Source organism: Vitis vinifera, chromosome 11 (assembly GCF_030704535.1).
Source record: "Vitis vinifera cultivar Pinot Noir 40024 chromosome 11, ASM3070453v1".
Lineage (NCBI taxonomy): Eukaryota > Viridiplantae > Streptophyta > Magnoliopsida > Vitales > Vitaceae > Vitis > Vitis vinifera.
This window is the reverse complement of record NC_081815.1, coordinates 11737346-11759653: the sequence shown is the minus strand read 5'-3', so window position 1 is coordinate 11759653 and position 22308 is coordinate 11737346. Positions and strand designations below refer to the sequence as shown.

Below are 22308 nucleotides of genomic sequence, written 5' to 3'. Positions count from 1 at the left end.
GGTGGTTTTAATGTACTTTGTGATTAGTAAACCCCTTAATGCCTCCTAAAGCACTCACAAATTGTCCAACCAAGTAGAATGAATACGAACTTGAAATGTTATTGTTCTAACACTATATGCCGATCAAAATTTCGCCCAGAGGCTTAAGGCGAATTGATCAATTGAGCAGAATAGAAGATTTCTGCACTAGTCATGAATTGACCTGTAAAATTTGAAAATTTTGGAACTTTCTAGACTTTTTAGTGATGAAGTGGCACCGTGAGAGGCTATCATGTGTTCAGTATATGTCTATAAATCGGTGTTTAGAGGAAGGCTTAAGAACTTTTGGATTTTATTTTCAATTTTGAGAGTCAATGGAAAAATAATCTCTCTGTTTTTGTTACCTTTTCCTACATTTTCTTAGATGCCAAACATGGTCTGTGAAGAGATTCACAGGATTATGAGTGGCTCATTTTCTCCTAACCCAAAGTAAGACCCAAATGGAATAAAGATCTAAAGGAATGAAGGAGTCTCCAAATTTTATGATTGAATGGATGAAGTTTACTGTAGATCTCCCTTAATGAGATATAATTGATTCTTATATTGGTTTGATGAATACTTGTTTATAGTTCAACTCATTAGTAACAGTTTATTTATCAATTGTATGCAAATTTTTTGACCGTATGTTTTGTGAGGAGATTACAATACCAACCTTCTCATTTTCATATAGATAATATCCGTTTTAGATTCAATGAATCCTCACAGTTTTATACTTAAAAAAGTGTATATATATAATGCTCAAAACTTCTCTTTCCAGCATGGAATATCACAAGACATTATCCATTTTACACTCAATGTTCTTGATCAAGTTTTAGGATTCAAAGACTTTCCTATGGATTGAGACTCCAGAGTAGATCAACATCTAGATATTGTTAGCTTCTAACTTTTATTTGCATTGCTTATCTGAAATCACTCAATTCACATCATAATCAGCATTCTTAATTCTCCAATTGATTTGTTTGATAAGACCCTTGCATGATAATATTGTTGCAAATATTACTGATCTCGAAGGACGATATTCCAAACTACCATACCTGTAGCCTAATACTTGGGTTTGATTGGGAATGTGAGTCAATTCATCTCTAAAGATGATAAGCGGAAGTCTTAATTGAAGATCCAAATTCTTGGTCGGTGATGAGTTGATACATAGGGTCACGAATGCATCAATCATGCTTCACTTCACTTATAATCGTTCTCCTCTTCCAAAATTCCTTCTTTATAACGTGCTTTGAGTAACGCTTATGTGATTTTGCAGTGATCTGCATCGGTTCTTACACAGTTATACCTCATCACAACAGCATATGGGACAAGATCAATAGAGTAGTTTTCCCATATATAAAGCATGACCAATTTGGGCGGAAGTATCAAGTAGGTTTGTCTTCTAGGGGAGCTGTGCCACACTTCACTAGAAACTCCAGCTGCATTGTAATGCTTGGGACAGACTGAGATAACCATGTTATGACTGTCATTATGGCTTATGAACCAAATAACTCTCTTCCACTTTCTATCAATAGTTAAAGAGGAATGATACAATGGAAAAAGGAAGTGAGAGATTTGTACTCTCTTCACAAAATATAGCAGAAATAATCATCCTTGTAGCTTTAACTTGTACTACAGAAGCTGAATGGCTTAGTATTATTGACAACATTAAAAATTAACATCTCACTCTTACTGAGTTGTAGATGTCAATGTATTTCCCTGCCGTGTTATTCCAGCTATTGTCAATTTCCATAACCTTCTGTATGGTTGTATTCCATTCTTCAGGTTCTGCATCAGAAATTAACTAAATGAATAGAAAAAAGAATGCAGACATCTCAAAGCAAAGCTTCATACAGTTTAATTTGGTCATAGATTCTCATTTGGATAGGCAAAACAGAATTTTAATCCAGAAGTCAAATTTTTGGGCTGGCAGTAAATGATACAAAATCAAAACTTCATGAGGCGTTGCTGGTATTTCAGAAACCACAAGGATATCTGAAACTTGGACTAAGGTTTAGAAAATAGTATCTCTGATATTCAGGCAACACATTGAATTGTTTTCACCACCTGCTAACTAGACTACTGCTCCTTTTCATCCACCCAGCATAACAAAACTGGTTAAAGGAGATAGTGGAACCAAGTCCAACAAGGCCTTTTCCCTTGAGCATTAGCATCAATACCAGTTAGAAATTAAGTTAGGGGCTAAGCTTTAGGAAAACTGTTCACCATATATATATATATATATATATGTCAGAAAAGAAACACAAGGTCCCAACAAAAGCCAAACTTACTCTCCCTATAGAAAGAAAATGCACGGTCCAGAGCCCAATTCAGAGATCCTTCATCAATTCCTTCAAAAACAAAACTTAAAGAAAAGAATACACACAGTAATTAGTTAAACTTCAACACCCTGGTCATAAATCTGTTAAGGATAAAAATAATATTGAAATTCCTAATACAGATTACTAGATACAACCAGGTAGATCATAGAGAAGCTAAAGATTTAAATAGAAACAGAACATCTAACAGATGGGATCTAGCAGAAGAGAAAAGAACAAGAGAAATATTTGAACAATATGATTTAGGGTTGTTTATCTTCAAATTAGTTCTCTGTTGGTGAAGGGTTGTGTGAAAGGCTGAGTAAAGGCTTCCAAGGGCTTAGACAAGCTGTCCTACATTCTCCTTTTTCTCTTGAAGATAACAGATCTGTTGAGGATTAAGATGATTAGGACCCAGAATAGAGAAATTTTCGATGTTATTTGAAGTTTACTGATGATACTATTTTCTTCTCCAGGGCTACTTTAGTGGAATGTACAATCTCAAACTTTCTTTTTGTATTTGGGTGGATATCTAGTCAACTTTCATAAGGGTACCCTCTCTGGCAAGCTCAATCAAGGCCAACTCCTGCTTACCTTGTTAGAGTAAAGGACCATGAAATGGTCATTCTTATATTCAAGGCTTCCCTTGGGTGCAAATCATACAGCTCCTCAAGTTTATGATTTGGTTTTAAATAGGATCTTTCATAGTTTTGGAACTTCATATTCCTTTGATGTACTTTTATAATCCATTTCAATGAAGTTGTTCCTGATTAAAAAATAAAAAATCACTCGAGATTGCTTCCAAGATTGAGAAAATACAATGAGATTTCTTATGATAGAGTTTTAAAAAAAGGGGAAAAGAGATTATCTCATTGAATGGGATTCAATTTATAGAGCTAAGATTAAACGGGATTTGAGTTTTTGAAATATTTCTTTGAGATATAAAGCCTTTCTAAGAAAGCAAAAGTTTCAGGCACAAGGTAAATAGATTATGATTTACAATCCAATGGTTCAATGACAAAACTACTCCTGTAGTCACATCAACGCCCATGTTGCCGAACGTTTCTTTAAATTTTCTTGATATACCTGGTTTCAGTTAGGGATGGTTTGAAGATTTAATTTTAGGAAGACTAAGGTAGAGTAACAATTATTTCTAAGTCTATTTTCTCATTAGCAGCAATTTTATTGAAATGAATCAAAAAGTACAAAAGGACAAGATATCATTCATAAAAACACATGATCTGATCCAAACAAAAAATATAAACTACTCCAAACAAAATAGCCAAAAAAGCTACACGGTTGAAAGATGTGACAAAAATGTGCAAGCCAGAAATAGCACAACAAAACTCTACTAGTAAAGAGTACCCTACAAAAAAGTCTCAACAGTTTGTCTCCTGCTTGCTCAACTGATTTGCAAAATGATTAGCTAAACATGGAATACAGAGAACGAACATCCGAAGTCACTACCAACTTTTATAATTTGGCGAAACCACCTATTGTACCTTTCACAAATCCACTTTTTGTTAGACACCTATCAAATAACAATTGCAGAACCACCCCCTTCCAAAGAATGGAGAGAGTTGAAGTTTTGGATACTACAGACCCTCCAATAAGATGCTAAAACCTCAAACAATGGCTAAAATCTCTATCCTAATCTCCACTTAGTCTTAAGGTCTATAGTTTCTCTTGTTTTTTCTGTTCTAGATCTTTCAACTTCTTCCTATTCTTATGCCCTGTTTGAATCGATCTTTCAATTTTGTTCATGTTTAATAAAACTGTTACAATATCAATACTACCTTTAAAAATTGTGACTTTAGCTTCAGCTTCAGCTTCCAGCTAAAGCCCAAAGCATGAAGCTATCCCAAACAAGGCCTTAGAATCTTAAGTCTCGTCCTCACTGATCTTACTTGGAACTTGAGAATCTTACCACCCTTATGTATTTCTTATGTTGTGCTTATTTGTGGCACTCTTTTCTGATGGGTTTCATTTTTCCTTCTATGTTGTTCTTCCCTTGCTCTTTTTGGCTCTCTCTTCCTCCAAGCATTCCAAAGCGCTACCTAAACTCAAGGCTTTTGCATGGTTGGTAGCAAACAAAAATGTTGATACCAACATGTTATGGTTGAGAAGGCCTTTAAAGCCCTACCTCAAACATAATATCATTGTTCGAATAGTGGAGAAACAGGTGAACATTTATGCCTCCATCATCCAATAGCTTTGATTCTTTGTCTAATTTAGGCCATGCAATTTTTAAAATAGTTCGATTGGATAATATATAGATGCGTCAATCTTAAAAAACAAAGTGAAAATTTGCCTCTTGAATTGTCCAATTTGGTTAAAAATTGAATTATCTCAAAATTAAAAAAAAAAATCAGAAAAAAAAATGTATGGCACAATTGTTGGAGAAAATGATTGGCACAAGAATTATGCACATCTACAGGCAGCCAGTGATGTGGGGCTGTGTTTCACATGTCAGCAAAAGTTGGATGAGCTGGAACATGTTTCACACACATTGGGAGGAGTCGGGTATGTAAGCATGCAGAAGCACTTGATACCATGCACCAGAGTCCTCCCTCTCATGGGACCCTCACACACATTAGAGTGTGGCAAATACTGTGAATATCCAATCTATTCATTGCTGGCATAATGAGTATAGGGCCTTATTTGTGATATCTTCTTGCTTTTAGCTTTAACTAGAAGCCAAAGGTGAGTCCACACCATCCTTGAAAGGGGCAATCCTAGCATTGTTAATGTTTCATCAAACATAAAATAACTTACTGCATAAATTAAAAAGGTTTCCACAAGAAATAATATTACTCTTGCTTCCATGGTAAGCTCATTTTCAAGTTAGAAACTCTTTTAATAATGTTATTGAAGCACAAATAGAAGCTTTTATGGAGTCATAAAAATGGGATCTGGGCTTTCAGAAAGTCAATCCAAACAAGGCCTAAATACCTCAAAGAAAAGATTTTTGAGCTGGTTTTTCACAATCTAGAGCAGCTTGAACTGCTCTTCATATGGACCCAAGGTGGGGCCATTGAAATTTCAAAGATACTAGAGGATTTTCCTAGAATTGGCCTTGAGCATGAAAGAAGGGCCAAATTAAGTAATTATAGAAGCTAAAAGAAGAATTTTGTTTTCAATAAAAAAATTGAATCAAGATTTTATATATTTGTATATTTTGGTGATTAAGAGAAGAATACTAAAACCTCAGAAACCTGGGTTGGTACTCATTGAAGTTCCAATAACAAAAAGAAAAAAAAAAAGAAAAAAGAAAAAGAGGTACCAAGTTGTATGACAAGCATGTTCTTTTTAGTGGTTGATTTTGTTAAATCTATTTTTAGTTAAAATTGAAATAATATAATTTCTTAATAACCTTTAAGACAAGGCATTTGAACTCTACTATAGTATGGTCAAGTACAATAGTTCTTGAAACTCTTTCATCACTAATGACACTAAAAACACAATTTCTTTTTCTAATTGAGTTGTTTTAACAGGCAGCATTTTCATGAAAACCATTTGAAACTAAACTCTATATAAACATGGCCCTTGCATCCTCAGTGAAGGTTATGATGCACTGACCCTGACATAAATTAATTCTCATGGTACTCATGCAATAGAGGTCATTGTGAGGCTAGCAACTTGCACAGTCATTGGTTCAAGTCATTTTAACCTTCTGTCTATACCAGATCGAGTGTATTACCAAAGTCATACCATCTTTATGTGCTATACCAATCTAGTTTCCTCGATATGCATTGTATAAAATATTAGAATACATTATCTGCTTTTGAAAATGAACTGAGTCTACTGTTTTAGTTTGGTACTGCTAAAACCGCATGCTATACTTTCTCTTACTACCAGCTCATTCAAAAATTTTACAGTCAGGATAGTGCCATAGACCAATGAAAATTAGAGCTGCTAGAGATTCAGGTGGCACCAACAATTATTTTGGAGACCTAGTTTCTTATCCTGGTACTAGTTTAGACATAATTGATTCATTTTCTTGTAGCATTGTGTTATGTTATTTATATATCTCGAAGGACTATTTATTCTCATTTTTTATTTATCAGTATGATCCTATAGCCAAAACTTAAAGGATATGTTATTTCGGTATTATTGATCATCTTAACATTTTTCAAAGTTTCACCCAAAATTTCTATGTTTTGAAGTCAACTTCCATGATTTCTTTCATTTTATTAATATCAATTTTTCAATCAATATTTGAGTAAAATCAAACTACTAGTATTTCTGCCAATATCAGCATTTTCATCCTTACCTCTGGCCTAACCTCCAAATATTGATATTTCATTCATATTTTCCTAAAATCAAACCACTAATATTTCTATCGATATCAACACTTTCATCCTCATCTCCGCCTACTCCAACTACTCAAGGAAACAAAATAATAATTAATGGCTTATCAATGAGATAATGGCTATAATACCTAGAGCACATAAGTTACCTCTAAAATAAAAGTAGTTCAATCCAAACAAAACACCAGCTATGACAGCCCAGTGTTAGGTTGATGTGCTTGAATCAAGTGAAATGAATTCAAAAGCACATATATTGTTGATAACACTTTTGCACATTAGATCAAGTTCTCTATACAAGGCTGTGAAAGGAATATTGACTGATAAAGTAATAATAAGTGTCTCTCTAAAAGGCCAAAAAAATGAGTTATCAAGATTAAATGAAGGCATGGTGGCTAACATTAACTGCAGATATGACCCTAGATTAGGCAGATAGAAAAAAATAAAAATAAAATTATTCAAAAACAGGATAATGGGGTAAGGTTTTGTCAAGTTCAAAGAATAAGAAAATTAAAAGTAGGAAGTGTAAATACCCATTGGCCGTTTCACGGTGCAACTGATCATCCATGTCAAAAACAGTGTCAGCAAGACCACCAGTCTTCCTAACTATTGGGATCTGAAACAAACATTACAATCCAAATAAGACTGCTTACCCCATGTCAATGCTCTTTGACAAGATAGTGCAGTGGTTAGGTGAGATACATAATATTTCTATCCCCTACACTTTCTAGGTTCAGAAATCAACAGATCAAACAGTCATACATTCAAGCTCCATGTTGTTTCATAGAAATTCATCAGTTGCATGACCATCAAAAGAACACAATATGAATGTATTGGCATCTATGTGTTACAGGTTTAATTTAAGTATTACCGCTCCATAACGCATTCCAATCATCTGGGCAAGTCCACATGGCTCATAAATGGAAGGAACCAACACCATGTCAGCTGCAGCATAGAGCATGTGGGACAGCTCCTCACTAAATAGGAAAAGACCACCAACAAGAACGTAAATTCAGCCAGCAAAGACGAATATTGCAATATGTTTAATTTTTACATACAAAGGTAGTCCATCAGAACCATGGAAGAATGCTTTGGCCCTAATACGCACACACACACACAATTTACCCTGACTACAAACAAGAATATCAAAATCTTAAGAAAAATAACAAACTTTAAACAGCTCAAGAAAGATAAGGAAATTCATAGATTAGGATAATTACCAAGATGATTTACCTACAAATAAGGAGTTAAAAACTGGAAAACTAAATTGTACAATGTTCCAAGAATTTAAAGATGGCTCTTATTTCTCAGGAGAGATGCTTAGGCTGCAATAAGAAAGGAATTCCATCCTGCCTACAAATTAGTTGAGAACCAAGATAAAATACCTATATGTCAAAAGGATCCGGATGCTGGGCCCTTGGTTATGCTACAAAGAGCAAAGATAGTTGCATTTTTTGTCAGATCATCAGCTGTTTGCATCATTTGTCAACTACTAAAAAATTACAAATCTTTCATAAAGGAAGAAGAAAGAAAAAAAAAATGAAACTGACAACTTCACAAGAGACTGTAAATCTTATATGCATATCCAACATGAGCAGCAGTTGACTATTGGAAAACATCAGGTAATGGTGTATGGACCTTGGAACATAATTTTTGACATCTAAATTTTATCAAGGAAAAAACAACCAAAAGAAAGAAATTTTCAATTTCTCAAGAGAGTTTAAAATCTATATGTATATTGAACATAAGAAACATCATTCAAAACCTATTATGGACTGAAAGAAACATCATTAACTTGAAATCCAGAACAATGCAAAGGTATCACCCTCAAACCCATTACCAAATTTGCAAGACCTTCAAACTCTGTTTGAACCCGACCATCAGAAGCTTTTCCCAGAACAATTATCTGCCCACCCTACAAAATAACTCCAATATAAGAGCAAAAGGACACTGAAGTTCTATTAAGAAATTAGCTTAAATATAGATGAAGTCAGGAAGTCAAGTTTGGCATGCAAAGTAAAAACAAACACAAAAGACAATATCAAACATGATGGAACTTTGCATAGGGCACACATGCTATAAAGCAATGATGCTCCTATATTTGCTTTGTTTCTGTGTTGGTAACCTGTTGTTGAATATCAGCACCCATATCTGCATCCAGATTTACATCTTAATATGCTGTAGGTCATCATGTCAACCAATGTATCCATGTTAGACACCAAAAATCCATGTTTATGTCCTCGTTACTGAGGGCACATTGAATGCTAATTTGCCTCAGCTCCCCCAAATTCAGAGCACATTCATAAGATCACATCTTACAAGGGACAATTCACTCAAAATTTTCATTTTTCTTCAAATAACAATGTTTTATGCAAAATATAAGGTAAATTACGTTAGCCATGTAAAAGCACTGTATGGTAGCATGATGGCAAATTTAAAATTATGACTAGCATAGAACTGGTATTCAGGCATGTCACAAATACTTCCATGCCCGTATATTGTTTGTCATAAAATAATAAATTTGAAGCAATGAACTTTAGAAGAAATTCTTGTCTCTGATGCTTCACCGTGCCTTGATAAAGAAAAACATTGACAGAAATATATAGTTGCCAAGTTTCTAAACATTAGAGCCTCATGCATCATTTACAACAATTAGATCAAGCATAAAGATCCAGAATATTTTGATGGCCACTAAGTTTTGTTCACCGATGCCAGAACTGTAATCAGTGAAGGCAATTTGTATATAGAGTTAATTTTAAGAATACTTCCTAGTTCATATAGAACAAAGGAAAGATGTGCAAGTATGTGGTAAAGTTACGTAAAACCTGGGGAGGCCAACAACTACCCTTGGAAAAAAGGATGTCTTCAGCCAGTGACAAGAAGAATCATCCCAAAAAAATTAAGCTGAGTTAAAATTTAGCAAAGATTCAAGAATATTCAAAGGTAAACATTGAGAAGAGGAAAGGATCTGGAATAGTTTGCCCTGTCAAGTCAATATCATCTAAACCAATTACTGTTGACTTTGATTTGTCAGATAGGAAGGTTCAGTAATCACCTATGTTGCATAGACTCGGATATGGAGGCCAGGTACAGTTATCAGTCTAGGTGTCTGATCCTTCATACCTAGAAATTATAAGATATGGGGATTTGACTAAAAATATCTCAATAGCAGGCTTGAATACAAAATTAAAAAGAAAGAAAAAGAAAAAGAAATTAGAAATCATTCAAACGCATAAATATGATTAACAAAAACTCTCCCACTTTTTTCTTTTATCCCTGTATTTTACCTTTTATCCTTAAATATTTTTATAAAGTCATTTTCCAAAAAAAATCTCACTTTTTCAATGCAATTATCCACCAAGGAAGCCAGAAAAAAAATATATCAACCAAAATCAAGCAACCACATCTAAAGTAAAGTAGTACCCGACAAGGATCCCATAGCCCCACCCATGTTGACCCTAGTACTTGGAGTCTAGGTATCATAGGTTGTCACAACAGGATTAAGGCAGGCTGTAAAAATGCAAAAAATCTAAAGGAATATTTGGCTGTGGCAAACTCATTGAGATGACAGTATATGATGGAAAAGTGGAGAGAGAGAAAGAGAGAACAGCTATGTTTAATGAAAGCCATACTTTAGGTTATTTGTACATTAGGTAAGGGATTCAAGCCAGTCACAAATAATGCTTGGAACCAATGTGATATGCCTCACTTCATTCTTAAAATGAATGAATATGAGAATTGTGCTATTCATTTATGGGCAAAAGGCATGGCCATTATCAGTTTGATGGAGTCTTTCTATGGTATCCATCATTTTGCTCAATGATTGCAAATAGATAGGGCGAAGAATCTTACTGAGAATTGTAAAACATAGTGTGCCATACATAATTATCTAATCCAGGCATGACCAAGAGAGAGAGAGAGAGAGAGAGAGAAGAGCACATCTCTGCAACAATTAAAAGTAATGATAGACTTACACGTTCTTCAACTTGCTTAATCGCATGAGTAATCAAATGAAGACCCTTTTGAGCAACCAATCGACTAATGCAAACGATCAAGGGTACCTTGTTTTCCATCTCATTGATAAGTTTACTAGCTGAAGTGCCTTTTAAAATTAAACCAAGCCCTCTTTGAACATAATATTTGCATATTTTCTTCCCCTCTGTATTTCGAGCTACAGGAAATAAAATACAACTTCAAGTCAAATAATGAGATCAGAAAAGAGAAGAGGTGCTCCTTTAAATTTAATATTCATGTCAGATAATGAAATCAGAAGAGAACTAAAAGGATACTGTCAGCATGAAATAGTAAAAATGAAAATGTTAAATAACTCTTCTAGCCCTCTCATGGTGGATACGAACTCCAAAGCCAAGTGCTAAAAGATTTGCAATTTCAGTTACAGAAACTCAAGCAAGGCGGAATATTACCATTGAACTTAGATGGCAAGAAAACATCTGTAGCAGGGTTCCACATTGCAGTATCTATTCCATTTAAAACACCATAGTACCTATAAAAGTAGATAAAACTACATAGTAAGATACAAGGAGAATGCTTTCGCACAATCACAAAGCACATGCATAAAAAGAAAGATATATTCTACTCCTAGAGCCTAATAGCAAACCGAGTTAGAGAAATGTTCAAACATCAATATTCCACTAAAGATGCAAGTTGTGTCATGCCATATTGTTCAAAAAGAAAAATGTAAAATATATGAAGCTAGTAAAACTAACAACTCATACAATTGAATATAACAGGCTCAGACTTGGAAGACCATGCAGATTACTCAAAAAGCACAAAAAGAACAGCTGCTATGACACACAACTATATAACGAGGGCACCAGCATAGATTAGAATTTCAGAAAGATGTAACAAATGGAAATCAAAATCCCAAAACGGTGATCAAATTATGCCCATGCCAATCTATATGGCTGCAATAGTGATGTTCTTTCCAATTTGGTCAAACAATGTAAGTACAATTGTGGCATGCCTATAAAAGGACAAAATTTAATGGACTAGTCATGAAATGACATGTTTCCTAAAGTAGCTAAATAAAAAATAAATAAAAATTCCATGTGTCATAAAACCAATGGTGCAAGTTTGAAAAAAAAAATTGTCATGTGCCATTATTTCAAATAAAACAAGATTATGTGTCACAATTGGTCTTCAAATCAAATAAACGTAAATAAATTATACATTTTAGAGAGATATTGGCATGAATGTGCTTCAAGATCCTTCAAAGTTCTTCTAGTTCTTCAAAATTCTTCAAGTATCTCCAAAGTTCTTTAAGATTTCAAGAACAAATTCAAAGATTTTAGAAGATTAAGATTCAAGATTTATAGTTCTTCAAGAAAGCATCTTTGGCTTTTTTGTTCTTTTTGTGTAGCCTTCTTTGTTTTGCGGAGGTTTGCTTAGTTACTTTCGATCAGGTCTGTTTTTCATAAGGAGGACCTCTCGTCTTTCTTTTGTTTTTCTTAATATATTTGTTTGTTTCTGATTAAAAAAAATGCCTCTTTGATCCAAAATTAAGTACTAAAGCACTCAAGAGGGTGTTTTTCACTCTTCTGTAAATAGGAAGTAAGGGATAAAATGGAGATTTAACTATCTCATCGAATCAATAAAATTTTAATTTTGTCCACAATTTCCATTTCCAAGAAATTTGTGCGTACAGATTTTAGGCAACCTGGTCAAACAATCTCTACCTCTCATTTCTTCTTTACAAATTAGAAATCACTATTTTGACATGGAGTCCAAGAAAAAACAAGTCAAATCTACCTAGTTCGATCTTGCCTAAACTACTGACTCTAAAAAAGGCCTTGATCCCATGACTCGAAGTAAGGTAAAAGTCGTTTCTTTTCCCAAGACAACCATGGCTTTTGAGGATACTTCTCCCAAGAATCAAGACATCAATTTAGTGTTTTTAGTGGATAAAAAAGCTATACAGTTGAAAAACTTGGATCATGCTCATCCACATCTCAAAGTACAACACTAAAATTCCTTCAACTCAAGAAGACAATAAGTCTAGTAGTTAATCTACACCTATGTCCCATACAAGAATCCAAAAGCGACACAGCCAACAACAATTGAGCTTACATGTTCTGCTAATACCATCATGTCAGTCATGATAACAATGTCAGTCCATTTAGAAGAACACCTTGTTTTCCATCCATCTATAGGATTTGAAATTTTTCTAAGATGTTGAGGCTTCAATGACACAAGATCAACCTAAGTGATGCTAATAGGCCAACAGCTACTCTAATAAGCAGTCCACATCTAGCTATTGCATTTTTGTTGCAAGTAATCTTATTTCTTCACGTCCTAAGAAATAGACTATGGTCGTTTGTTCTAGTGTTGAGGTTGGGCATCGTTTATGCCTCATACTACTTTTAAGATGCTATGATTTCAGTCTCTCCTTATATAGATGGGTATTGATTTTCCCACTCCTATATTGAAGCATTGTGACAATCAAGCAAGTAACCATAATTTGAATAATTTTATCTTTTATGAGCATACCAAGCATACGGAAGTTGATTGCATTTCATTGAAGATTTTTACTATAAAAATAAATTGTTACACCTTAAATTTGATTTGATGTGTAGTTGTGTGACATTCTTACAAAGTCATTAGCTTGCAATACCTTTCATTGATTGTGCTCCAAGCTAGGTAAGTTCAGCCTTTTTAATTCAACTTGAGGGAAAGTCCTAAAAGTATATTTTATTTATCATTTAGCAAGATTATTATTACAATTTTGGTTAGTAATATAAATAGATGAAATGAAAAGGTATAGGGAAGTCATGATGCAGGATCATAAAAATTCCAGCAGTACAGAGGGAACAAAGAAGATAAAAGGAAAGAAGTGAAAACTATTCATTGGAAATCACACCAAGGCTCATAGGTAATTGCACATAGGGTCCCAAAGCAATCTCACTTGGATGAAGGCAATCACACCTTTCTAGAAGCTAGATAGCTACTAAACTCTCAACAATTTCTATTAATAAAACTAAAATACTGCATATATTTAGATAGATTCATGACATCATTTTTTCCTAATAAGATGAAGACTTTATTTCTTAGGAATGACTCCTTTTCCTAATCAAATTAGAAACTAAAATAAATAGACATCAACTAAACAGAACTACTAAAACTAATGCTAATAAAAGAAAAGAAAAAAAACTTAAAATAAAATAAAAAAACTACAATTACCTTTTTCTTTCTTTCTTTTTTTGAATATCAAGGAATCCAACCCGACAGCAAAGCATTTATCCTCACTGTTGGAAAAGCAAACCTAGACTGATAGGGTCCTGTCCCTCTATCCTATACTACTTAAATAATACTAGGGAAGCTAGATCTTAGGACATCTAGTTCATGCTAGAAGGCACTACCATAGAGCTACACCCTTGAGCAACTCCAATTAAAACAATAAAATGCTATAATTACGCAACCAACATTGCTGAATATTTTTCTATTTTCTTTCACTAGTCTTCCAAGGATGCTTTCCGTCTTCTCCATAGTGAAATCTAAACCTTGCTATCTTTCTACTAATTTCTTCTTCGTAACTGTAGCATTAATCTCACAAGTTTTTACTTCCAACTAGATTAAACAAGGGAAAAGCTTATAAATAATAAGCTCAAGACATTTGCTTAAAAGAAGGATCTTGAAGGCATTAGAGACAGGTATTAATAGTACTAGGAAAAGAAGAATGAATGGTAGACTACTGATAGAAGAGATTAAAAATTATAAAATAAACAGGCAACCTATTTGTCAAACTAACCATCCTAGTTTAAGATGTGCTACTTGTTCATATGTTTCCTATTCATGAGCCATTTAAACTATGACATCAGCACCTCCTTTTTGGTATGAAGATTATAGGATTTATTATAACAAGGAAAAGAAAGAAAACGAAATCAAAGATATAAATCATTAAGAAGCAAAGGGCCTTCAATTCAGTAATCATTGATTAATTTACCCTAAACTTACACGTAAAATTTACCAAATTGACAAGAATGCCCATCATTATTGAGGATCAATATAGTTATAAGAAATAAAATACTATCTCAAGATGAACTAAAAGAATGAATGTGCCTCTCATTATACTTATAAATTGGCCTTAAGAAGGTTTTCCCTTCTCTGATTTGAATTTTCCTTCCAACTGAAATGCTTTATTTCATCTCGAACCTTTCCACACCATTCCATGATAAATGAAGGACATTCAAGTGAACAAGATATTTAAATGAGTGAAAAAAATAAGTCCAAATATCAAACTACTCTATAACAATTTGAATTAAAAAATCAACAATATTAACTTGGACAAAAACATAAAACAAAGGGATTAAAAAGGCACGAACCAGTAAGATACTTTTTTTTTTTTTTTCTAAAGGCTATTGAAGTGACATCAGTAATTCATGACTTATTGATCTAGACTTTCAAAGAGCATCATATGGAAATTCAAAACAATTACTTAGAAAAAAAAATTGATTCAAAACCACAACACATGGAGGATCTTACTTGTCACGATTTAATATCAAAGTGCTTGCAAGCCATCCAGAGCATAGTGTTTCCTTGAGATATGTTGGAGAAACTGTACTGAAAATAAAAGCAGAATTCACAAACTTGATCATGTTAATAATAATTCCAATAAGTGATATTTTAGTGGAGAGGTGCTTACTATAGCACTACAGACAATATAATCAAATTCTCTCTTTTTTGAATCCTCTTAGATGAAACATCTGATTTCTGCTCAAATTTGAAGTGCAAGTTCCAAGTTGTTGCAAATTTTTGCTTTTATGAAAATAAACAAATTCCAAATTCTCTTGAAAGGCAAACAGATTTGAGAATGAAAAACACCCAAGAGGAAACATAACATTTGCAGTTGAGTAAGAAAATTTTACAGCTATCTCATACAAATACATATTTGTAAGCGTGTGAAATATGTACAAGCATAAATACATACACACATATATATATGCCTTTTTACCAAAATAAGGTTTTAGATATGCTCAGAAAATCTAATTTTTGTCAATAAAAAGGCATAGGAATTTTACCTGGATCATGGTGTGACTCATTCAATATCCACATATTACAGTTAGTGGTTGAAAGCAAATCACAATAATTATAGTTTCTTTTTCCACTTCAAACAGATACGAAACTATATTTTGTTAACATGGTGCTTGGGAAAAGTTTTTATGCACCCTAATATGAATCCTATGCATATAAAAAAAAAAGTAAATACTATAAAATTAAACTAGTCACAACTAACTAAAGTTTGAGATCATTAAGAATAATAAACTAGCAACCACTTATGATGAAAATTACATACATGTGAATTGCCAGAATTATAAACCTCAACATTTTTTTTTCTGTTGGTAGGCAACTTCTCAACATGTTGAAAATCAAAATTTAATAAAAAGAATGAGAAAAGAATGAATACAAGAAAAGCAGCTAATGTGTTGTTGATAGGGTGTTTCCAATTATCTAGGTTTTCTTAACTTTATGTTGAATCCTCCTACTCCAATCAGAATCTTTTGAGTAGTAGCCTTTTTACAGCACTCACCTAGTTGTTAAATTCCAAACTAATCATAAAATTGACTCAGCTCCCTGTCTAAGTTAGTTTTATAGTTTGTGCATGTAGAGAAGTCAGGCTCCTTTATTTTCACTTCTTCTCCTACTTAAACAATAAAAAATAAAGTTAAAAAGTTGTCTCATAAGTTCATAAGTTTGATAGGCTTGAATATTCAATTATTAAGATTTACCTCAAATAGGTTAGGACCTAGGATTCGAATCGTTTGGGCTAGAATTGAATTTGAATTCTGGGACACGAGCGAGTCATAGAATCTCATATTGATCAATATATTACTTGTAACTTAACCATTTTACCAACTTTCTAGTCAAAAAATCAAACTGAAGAAAGCAAATTAAACTATTGAAAACATTGACATCTTTTTGGGAAATGAAGATCAAATTTCAAGGAACTTAATGGACCTTGCCAACCAAGATTTTTAGATGCCATTCCAGACACCACATGATGTCCATCATCCATCAGTGTCAAATACTCCAGGAAGTCTCCAGACTGGTACGGAAAAACGTTCTAATTCAAGTGATGCTTTTGTTTTTCTATGAAAATGACAATGTAATGTTACAATTTAAGACCTATGAAAGGAAAATGTAAGTTTACAATCTAAGGCAGCAAATTCTGGTAAAACAATATAATTGTCCGAAGATAAGCATGCCAACTTTATAAAAGTACAAAGTAAAGCATCGTTTTAGAAGAAAAAGAACAGGAACTACCCATCTAGACAGAATATTCAAATATCAAGTCAAGCAAATAGCATATATAGATACATGACTTAAATTCAAGGAATCTGCAAGGTCACTTACATGACAACATTACTGTACACGATTCCACCTTTCAACAAGCTCAGCCTCTCAGGGTTGTGTCCTATAGTTCGGTCGTCAACAGCCTGCACATTGAAGAAATTCATAGAGCTAGACCATTTAATTGCTATAGATAACCTCATTAAAAACATTCCCAGACATATGGTAAACGACACTTAACAAAAATGAAGACAAACAGTATCTCTTAGGGGTAGAATAACTGTAGTGAACTCTTGTTTGTCTCTCATTCCTGCATATTTCCTTTCAGCATCCAAAGTTCTGGTCAAGGCGGCTAATAGAATTGAGCAATTGCATAGAGAATTTCTTTGGTCAAGGGTGGAGGAAGGTAAGAGAGATCGCTTTGTTGGGTGGGACTTGGTGCATAATCCCAATGAGGGAGGCTAGGTGTAGGGAAGGTCTCTTAGGGAAATAGAGCCCTCTTAGGAAAGTGGTTGTGGAGGTTTCCTAGGGAGAATGATATGTAATGGCACAAGGTCATTTTGAGTATCTATGGACCACATTCTTTGTTAGCATGCTAATATTCTTGTCAAGTGGTCACACCACTGCCCCGAGGAGGCTATTGCCCAAATCTTACCTAATTTCTCCTATTTAATTCATTTCTCTATGGATGATGGTTAAAAAAATCTGCTTTTCAAAAGATACTTGGTGTGGTGATCCACTCTTTTGTAGCCAATACTCAAATCTTTTTAGGGGGGCAAGGTAATGGTTTTTGTACCCTCATTCCCCACCCCAAATTGAAATTTTTAACTTTTGATGAAGTCTTAAGAATCAAGAATATGTTAAATTAGCTTGATTGGTGACTTCTATACCCCATGTGTATATATTACCTTGCTACCAAATGTGAGGGTTTGGTCTTTGAACTCTTCAAGCTTGTTCTCAAATACCTCTTTCTTTAGAGCCCTTTCACATTCATCTTTCTCCATTCCTTTCAGTCCAGCTACATTCATTTGGAAATCTAAAGCCCCATCCTAAGTAAGGGCTTTCGCATAGCTTGTGGCTAGTAAGAGGGTTAATACCAATGATATGCTTAAAAAACGGAGGCCTCTTAAGGCTCTTAATCAAAAGTGGTGTATTATGCACAAGAAGAGTGGAGAATCAATTGATTATCTTTTTCTTCACTACCTAGTGGCTTTGAGGTGTTGCAAGCACTAGTATAATTTGGTCAATCTGGAGGAAAAGGAATGGGAGGATCTTTGAAGATACAAGGAGGTTAGTGGATGTGGTTTATGACTTATTTTACTCTTCTTCCTCTCTTTTTGCCTATACTAGCAAGGCCTTTAGAAACACCCCCTTGAGCCTTATATTGTTAGCTTGGTGACTTGTTTGCAAGTCAAGGAGGTTGGCCAGAAAAACTTTAGAAGTATGGTCAATGAAATTAAAGGAATAGTCAAATTGAACTTTGATGAATGTGCTTTAGGCACCTATTGGGATTAGTGATGTGATTAGTGATCATTGAGGTTCCGTAATCAAAGCATACTCTAAACCTGAAAGTGATGGTTTTGACATTGAGGCCAAGGCCGTAATGCTTCTAAAGGGCCTTGTACAAGCAAAAGCTTTGGACTTGTCTAATTTTGTGATGGAGGGGGATTATGCTATTGTTATCTCATGCTAAAAGGCAAAAGAGGTTCATGGAGACTCGATGCATGGCTACACCAAATATTCAATATCTTTACAAAGTTGGGATGCTCCATTTGATAGGTTCCTCGCTTAGTTAATTAGGTGGCAATGGGCTAGCTAAAAGAGGTTCATGGAGACTCGATGCATGGCTACACCAAATATTCAATATCTTTACAAAGTTGGGATGCTCCATTTGATAGGTTCCTCGCTTAGTTAATTAGGTGGCAATGGGCTAGCTAAAAGAGGAGCAAGGCAATTGGTATCTTTTGTTGGAGATTATGTTCCTCCTTGATACTATCTAATGTTTGTTTCAAATGTTGTTTCACTGGTTGTACTCTCTCCTGTTTGTTTAGCTATATGGGTCCAAGTAAATGGAATCCATTCCCTTGACTTTATCTAAATTTGTACATTGTATAAGGATATCTCATCCTTCTCAATCTTTTTAATAAATAGAAAAGATCTATTGGGTTTCTAATCAAAAGAGGAAAAAAATGAAGAGAAGCAGACCCGGAGAAGATAACTAATGCAAACCACCCCATCCCACCCTCCCCCCAAAAAACAAAATAAAATAGCATGTGAACTCAAATTTCAAACTGGATATGAATTCATCATCGGGAATCTTTCTTTCCCTGATAACAATGGGTATTTTGACTAGAACATCTCTATATTAGTTTGACTATTTCATTGCCATGGGCAGTACATATTTCCATGATGTTCCATCAAGGCACTTAATCCAAATTGAAAATCATGTATACGTATATTCTGTCATTTTAGCAACTATGAATCCCTTTTCTGAATAGTTATAATTTACCTTATACAACCACAGATAGATTGTGAGTAATAAAACAGTTATACCCAAGGCACGCACTGGCACACATGTGCACAACACAAAACAAGAGTTTTCCACATAGAGAGCCCACCTTGTCAAGAGTTGCATATATGGATCCGTCAAGACCACACTTGCTCAATTCTTCTTTGCTGCCAACATAAACCAAAGTGCATCTAGAAAATGATTCTTTACAAACTTGAAAGAACTTCATAGAATGTTAACCATTCTCTTTTACTAATCTTTTATGCTAATGGATCTGATAAAGAGCATGAGCACAAATTTCAGAATACTATTAAAACACAAAGTTGTATAAGCTGCGGAAAATTAGAAATGGACCTAAATAAGAAAGAAAATCATGAATTAGCTTACCGGCACTCCCCATAATGCTCCATATTGTGGATTGTCAATACTATTCGTGGTTTCTGTGAAGTCCAAATTTGAATATTACAGTTATAAGACACAATGATCTTTCCATGCCATTTTTATCCCTTACAAACTCAATCCAGGAAAGCCTCTAAATAAACACAGAGAGTACCTTAAGTGAGAGATAGTGGTACATATCCCAGTAAAGCAGGGGTAAAGAACCTGTCTGCCATTCATGGATATGAATGATATCAGGCTGCGTCCCAGTCACCTGCTCTGATGTAATAGCTTCTTAGAAATCCGAAAGAACAGGATTACAAAACGAAAGTTGATATTAAACTCAACATACAGAGCCAACCCACAAAGAACTTAGATAAGCATAACAGAGAAATCATTAAGTTGAGCAGCTACAAAATTGATTTACTTTTTCCCACTTTTATGACAAAGAGTAATATCAGGACAATGCATTTCCTTCCATTGTTAACTCCACTAATCATAAGAACCTATTCTGAGCAATTATAAAGACTCAGGTCCAAGAGACTCAAGCTGCCATATTTACAACAACTATAAAGACTCAATCCACTTACGTTTATGAACAAGTAGGTAAACTTGAGCTTCCCTGAATCAATTCAGATAATTCACAAGTCAATTTATTTTTGAGTAGAAAAACTTATAAAGGGATACTTGTTATTCGTCCACAGACCTGCATCCATTCAAGGCAAGCACGGCTAAAATACAGATAAGCCTCCAGTTCATTGTATGAACCGCCATATACATATTGCCCCTTGAAGAAGTAGTTGGATGGTTGAATAAAAATCACAGGAATTCCCGAAACCACTCCTCGATATGCATTGGTAGGGACCCAATTTCCATCATAATATGATTCATATGTGGTGATTAACTCCAATTCACTGATCTGCTCCCTCTGGATGCACTCATAGAAAGGCAGCATTATATCCACCTTATGGGCGCGCGATAGACATGCTCGTGCCAGTCCAGTTACAACATCACCAAGGCCCCCAACTTTGGCTATGGGAGCCATTTCAGCTGTGACATGAATTATGTGCATAAGATCAGAATCCTTCTCAATTTCAGCGGGAGCTTGTTGGCTCACATCCCAATGAGGGAATTCCTTGTTCCAGAAAACAATTTCATCATCAGGCGACGGCCAAACAATGTCCTTGACCCTAGAATCAACTGAAGCTGTTTGTTTCTCAGCTCCAACCTGAAACCTATAATCATTAATTTGAAATTTGATGAAGAAATAAAGAATCTAAGATTCACTCTTTCAATCACCATAGCAAATTGAGATTGAAATCCGTAGAAGAAATAAGTAAATAAACCTGAGATCGAATTTTGAATTTGCATGTCTGCTTCTTATTATGATCATGGAAAGTGAATCTGGAAGATAGCTTCGTGGTTGTGAACGAGGGTTTGGGTTTTAGCAAATGGTTGAAGCTGAGAAATGCATCTATTTTCATCTCAACAACGCTAGACATCGTTCCCATTCTGCCAGAATGCGCCAAAACTGCGTCGTTCTCCGGCTAAAAGTTGGGCCACGAACACAGGATCACCCTCAGGTGGCCCCACTTTGGAACTGCACGCAACTAAAATCAATTCAAAATTTTAAGACCTAATTAAATACTAAACTAAATCAAATCCTTTCCCATCCTTATCTAAATTAATAATGCAATGTTCCCGTGAAATCAAACTGAAGTCTTAGTTAAAGAGAATCATTGAATACATCCAATTTTTTTTTCTTAAATCAAATATGAATATGATAGTACCAAAGTTTTTTTTTTTTTTTTCTTTCTTTTCCCTTCTTTTCTTTTCCTTTTCCTTCATTAGAGAGAAGAGAGAGAAAATGGAGAAGAACTAGGTAAAAATTTTAAACAGAGGTTTGAAAAAGTCAAAGAAGATGCATTTTAATAGTTTTATGTGTATGTATATATATATTTAAAAAAAAAAAAAGAATAGTCATTCTCCTAATAAATTGATCTTGTGAATTTAAAATTTTGATTTCAATTGATGAAAATTTGGAATTATTATATTTAAAAATAAATTTGGAATAAAAAAAAATCATAATGTGTATGAAAGATTAATGGGAAATTATGATAATGTAGATGGAGTAAAAACGAAGAATTAATAATGGATTAAATGCCACATCCAGAGATATGGTTAGGATGAGATTTACACTTGAATAGGATCGGTTTTAAGCATAGCTCATAAAAATGAGAAATAGAAATAACCTAAAGGGGTCAATTAAGAAGGGAGTGAGATCCATGGTTTGAAAGACATAAAAGTTTATCCTAAAAAAGCTCTATATGAGGACTGTATTTAAGTACAAATGTGTATCCAACAATCGTTGTCTTTCCATATGATCTTCCACTTACCATCCTTGATCAAAATGATGAGCTTCCTTTAATGTTTTGTTGCATACAACCTAGACATTCTCAATTAATTCCAAATA

General features: G+C 34.2%; 1 protein-coding gene across 3 annotated transcripts; it reads right to left on the bottom strand.

Moving 5' to 3' along the window:
- Positions 1-1482: 1482 nt before the first annotated feature.
- On the bottom strand, positions 1483-21591 carry LOC100233071 (starch synthase VI). 3 transcript variants are annotated; one of them, XM_010658385.3, is made up of 15 exons: positions 21182-21350; positions 20542-21070; positions 20011-20109; positions 19845-19897; positions 19567-19624; positions 17012-17094; positions 15143-15220; positions 11068-11147; positions 10618-10814; positions 8484-8558; positions 8029-8069; positions 7515-7620; positions 7177-7259; positions 2310-2383; positions 1483-1806 (listed from the first exon to the last, which is right to left on the bottom strand). In XM_010658385.3, the coding sequence occupies exons 1-15, from the start codon at positions 21226-21228 to the stop codon at positions 1694-1696; spliced, it is 1716 nt and encodes a 571-aa protein (XP_010656687.1). In that variant the 5' UTR covers positions 21229-21350; the 3' UTR covers positions 1483-1693.
- Positions 21592-22308: the final 717 nt, after the last annotated feature.